A 5,308-nucleotide genomic window follows, 5' to 3' on the forward strand; every position below is an offset into this window, starting at 1 on the left:
TTCAGCCAACTCTTGTAATAGGCTTGGCGATGACTCATTTTCCACAAATCGGGCAGTACCAATGCTAGCGTTATGTTCATTGCAATGAGCAGCCATTTCAATGGTTAGGCTGCTCAACGACTGAACCTCGGTACAGATCTTTTTCAATTCATCAGTCAGATCCACCGTTAACGCCTCAACAAAATCTTCAATATGTTGTTTTGTAGATTTCATTGAAATATCTAAAAGGCCAGTTAAATGGTTTTTTATAGCAATCAAATCGTTGCTGGGCATATCATTTGTATTTCCTGAATATTTTTCGGCCACACGCGATAATGCCGATACAGCATTTGATACGCTCGACGATGTGCTGCTGTTAATGCACAGCACCGATTCCTTGAGCTGAAGCTCAATTTGGTCAAATAATTCACCCATTGCGCTGAGCTTTTTCAGATCAGCAGCTATTCGAAGATTGGCGTCAGTTTGCGCCCTAATTGAATTAATTAGCTGCTGCTGTTGATGCAGCACTTTGCGGGTGTCAATGCCGGTTTTCAAATTATGTTGACAATCGTCACATAGAGGTACCATGTAGGACAAAATAAAACACTCTTGGTGCCGTTGTACTCCAATGCACGCCGCGTGGTAGTTTTTGGAGCAAAACTCGCACTTCCATAGGAACCGATCGTCACTGATATTACAGGTTTTCACACTACACTGCATTTTTGCCGGTGTATCGTCATAGTTCAGTGAAGGCTCTTCATCGTCATTTTCATCATCTTGATCAGTGCATGTGGGATCATTCTTCCCTGGGATCAGTGTCAGGTAGGACATCTGTCTCATTAGCTGGTACAAAATCGTTGTTATTGAAAATATACCTGTTCAATGGAACGATGCCTGCCTTCTTCTTCTTGGCATTAACGTCACTGGGACAGAGCCTGCTTCTAAGCTTAGTGTTATTATGAGCACTTCCACATTTATTAACTGATAGCTTTTTCGAATTAACTGAAGAACATTTTCGCATTTGTATCTCGTGTGGCAGGTACGATGATACTCTATGCCCAGGGAAGTCAAGGAAATTTCCATTACGAAAAGACCTGGACCGACCGGGAATCGAACCCAGACACCTTCAGCATGGCTTTGCTTTTTAGCCGCGGACTCTACCCACTCTACTGAGGAAGGCCGATGCCTGCCTAACGGGATCCATTGATGGCGACATTTGCATTGGAAGTCTTCACAAATGCCGATCCAAAAAGTTGGCTGACTGCGTTGAGTGTCACAACTCTACCCGGATGAGATTTTAAGGTAATCCTCAATCGCCTGTGATAAAGAGGTCTTAAGCGGCCCCATGAAACTCATATCCAAAGGTTGTAATTTGTGACTGCAATGAGGAGGCAAGCACACAACTGTGACGAACGATTCTCGGGCTCTTTCGACGAACGTAAGGTTGTTGATGTGTGAGTTGTGTCCATCCAGAATCAATAGGACCGGATTATCGATCGTTGGACGAGTGTGCTGTAGAAAATGCTCGAACCAGTTGTTGAACTCCTTAATCATCATCCAACTAGACAAGTTGCAGACAAATTTCGTGTCTGGTGGAGCACTTTTCTTCAAGTTGTCGGTCAATCGAGCCCTGGGAAATATCATCATTGGTGGAAGTATCTGTCCTGATTTCCTGATTTCAATACAGTTGGATGCAGTGGACATCAGACCACTTTCTGCTGATGTTACAGATCCCACCTGACGTCAACCCTCAAAGCAAACACTTTCGAGTGTTTTGTTTGAACCTGAAACATTTTCATCTATGTTTTGATGGAATATCGACCGTCTAGATTGATTCTGAGATTTATTGGCGTAATTTCGGTCCACGGGTTACATTAATAAACAATCTTTCTGATTAAAGCCAACGTTTCGAGCATTTATTTGCTCATCTTCAGGGCAAACTACAATTTACAAAAAATATATACTATTTGTCTAGTCAAGTCCGAATAATTAATTAATACTACTTACATCATTGATTTGTTTTTAAGTCAAGTGGGTTTGGACAAACATTGATTGAACGGCTAACAACATTACACTGCAATTACAAATAAATTTCGGACATAATAACTTAATTCACATAATTCTAATTTGAATGGAGCACAAACTTACACAGCGATTGAGAATGATCACCGATTCGATTTATCCAAAACAAGAATCCTCGATCAAGATAGCCGGTTACAAGCTCTGCAAATTCTTGAAATGTGTCACATTTTCTGTGGTATTCCATGGTTTCTGGCGGCTCGACTGATGGATGTTCCGTTCCGGTGGACATCATTTATGGCTGCTTCCAGGGCCGTTCCTGATCACTTCTGCCGTTCCGACGTTCTTTTGTAAGTCCGAACCATAACTCTCAATAACAAACACTACACGCGTGATAAACAAAGTAAATGACAACCGAAGAAAATAATTGAGGTTATATAATGCGTAAGGTGAAATTATCACTCCTACTGTTTGGTTCGAAGGTTCGATGGTAAATTTAAAAGAATAAACTTTAATTTTCCAACAAACATTGTTAGAATAATTCAAAGCTATCTGTCAAATCGTGCACTTCAGGTTATTTATCAGAACTCCAAGTCTGAAAGACTTCCCGCAAGAGCTGGTGTTCCCCAAGGCAGCATTCTGGAACCAATATTTTACAATACTTTCACACATGACTTACTTGAGTTACTTCAGGGATGCTAAAAATCCTCGTTTGCGGATGGCACAGGCCTCTCCGCCAAAGGACGAAGTCTGCGTGTCATCTGCAGTCGATTGCAAAAAAGTTTGGATATTTTTTCTTCACAGTTGCAAAAATGGAAGATTTTTCCTAATGCTTCCAAAACTCAACTAAAAATATTCCCACATAAACCCAAAGCTCTTTATTTGAAACCTTCAAGTAGACATGTTGTCACGATGAGAGGGGTTCCAATAAATTGGTCAGATGAAGTTAAGTATCTAGGGCTCATGCTAGATAAGAATTGAACTTTCAAAAATCACATTGAAGGCATTCAAGCCAAATGTAATAAATGTAAATTTATTATTAAATATAAATTATTAATTTTTTTACGAATTCCTGTAAAATCTCAACAGCTGAACAGTTTGGTGAAATAAATTAACGGAGTACGGTAAATTTTTACAGTATTCGGTGAAAAATCACCGGAATCCGTAAAATTTCGACGGAATTACGGTGTTTTATTTCACCGAACTGTTCAGCTGTTGAGATTACGGAGAAATTTACCGTAAGAGCTTAGTGTGAAGCATACAAATCTCTCACTATGCGCTACTTTCTTCAAACGCAAGTTCGTTGGAGAGACTTCTGGAGCTCAGTTTGCGTCGGAGATCATATACGGAGATACAGTTGAAGACATTTTGCAAGGGACATGGAGAATTGTTAAGCCTGTTATTGCTATTAAAGAGGACAACATGGTGCATAGTTCAACGAACATGCAAACTCTTTCTGGGCTAACTACTTACATCCCGTTGCTGCGCATGAACGTGAACGCCGAATGAATGAATTACCGCCACATTCAATCATCAAGTTCTTCCGGTCCGGAACTTTCGACATTGGAAAACGAGGTGAATGAGCTGCTTATCCTTGGACTACGCATTAAGCACCGGATTCAAGTGCTGCAGGCCAGATCTTCTACTAACAGTGACATTGTTACAGCGATGCAACATTCAGTTTGGCCAGATGAGGATGAAGTTGGTAGATCTCTAGCTGATAATGTTTCGAACATGAATGACATAGATCATTTGTGATGATTGATTATGTAAAAGATATTACTTTGCAATAAATGATGTTTTTGTTTTGTTCTATAATGATACAGCTATTTGGAAGGAAGATTTTTTTTTATATTATTCTAATTGGGGGTATTTCCGCTGTTTCCTTTATCACTAATTTTCAATGCAATGATATTCAGACATTCCTTGCGAAGGGTCAAATGATCCACCTGCAGAATATCCACATTTTCTGAATAAATTCGTGCAGTCATAGGTTTGCATAATAAGACATACTTGTTTTTAATAATGAATCGTGGTTTACGGATAACCAGCCGAGTGGAAGTTTAACAACTACCGAAAAGCTAAACATTACATATACTTTGCAATTGGATTAAATGGACAAATTAATGTGAAGTTTGCGAAAAAGTAACATGACTTTTCAGTGAGAATCGAACTCACGACTCCCTGATCTCTAGTGAGTCCTGTCATGGCGTAGAGGTAACGCGCCCTAACTAGAGATCAGGGAGTCGTGAGATCGATTCTCACTGAGAAGACGTCTAACTTTTTCGCAAACTTCACATTAATTTGTCCATTTAATCCAATTGCAAAGTATATGTAATGTTTAGCTTTTGAGTAGTTGATAATAAGACATGTTGGCATTGGAATTCTCAATTTTTGCCATTCCAAAAATTTCATCAATTGGGTCAAAAACGGACAGTTACGCGGCAAGAATACAAGAATAAGCCCAATTGATCGCAATTATAGTATAAAATTTGGATCGCAGTGGATGCGAGCGCCATCCATATTCCAAACTGAATTGAATCCAGGATAGCGATTGACTTATCATTCCGGAGTGTGAAAAAAAAACAAAAAGCAAAATAAAAAGTAAGCAGTCATTGTTATGAATAAGATTCATTATTCGTCATTAACCTCCGGAATAGTACATTCATACCCCTTAGAAAATACAATTGTTTGCCCATTCAGATCGAAATTGCTCCACCAGGTCTACCATGGCAAAGTGTACCCATTCGCAGTCCCAAGGATTGCCGATGAATAGGAACCACTCGAGATGGCTGGCAATCGATTCGAAGCCCTCAATTATACGCAGCTGGTTGTGTTTTACATTTAAGTAAGCTAACTTTGGAAAATTCCACTTGCTGACATCAAGGTGCTGTAAACGATTTCGGTCTAGATCAAAGATTTTCAGGGTGGGAAGATGTATGAAGCCGCTAGTACCTAAGTGAAAAATATGATTCCTGGCGAGGAGAAGTCTGAGCAAATATTTGAGCATGTATACCTAAGTCGGAAAGATTTATATTGGAAATTATATTGTCCTGGAGATCAAGAGTGTCTAGCAAAGGAAATTGTTTTAGTTGAGGTAGTTGACTGAGTCGATTATTGTTTAAATATAAACCATTGAGTTTGGGCATGACCCACAGTTTTGTGTCGATGTAACTGATTTGATTATTCGATAGTTCCAAAAGAGTTAAAGATGGTAACTTCACTGGCTTGCAGTTTTTAACCTCATGAATAAAGCAAACGTTGAAGGCGACAGTTGTGAGCCTTTCAAGTCCACTCAAAGTATCCAAGT

The 5,308-nt window shown here is 39.5% G+C and overlaps 1 protein-coding gene across 1 annotated transcript; it reads right to left on the minus strand.

Moving 5' to 3' along the window:
- Positions 1 to 1,260: 1,260 nt before the first annotated feature.
- Positions 1,261 to 1,623, minus strand: LOC110676899. Its single transcript, XM_021846529.1, has one exon. It carries the CDS (start codon positions 1,621 to 1,623, stop codon positions 1,261 to 1,263), a length of 363 nt encoding a protein of 120 aa, XP_021702221.1.
- Positions 1,624 to 5,308: the final 3,685 nt, after the last annotated feature.

This window comes from Aedes aegypti, chromosome 2 (assembly GCF_002204515.2).
Source record: "Aedes aegypti strain LVP_AGWG chromosome 2, AaegL5.0 Primary Assembly, whole genome shotgun sequence".
Taxonomy (NCBI): domain Eukaryota; kingdom Metazoa; phylum Arthropoda; class Insecta; order Diptera; family Culicidae; genus Aedes; species Aedes aegypti.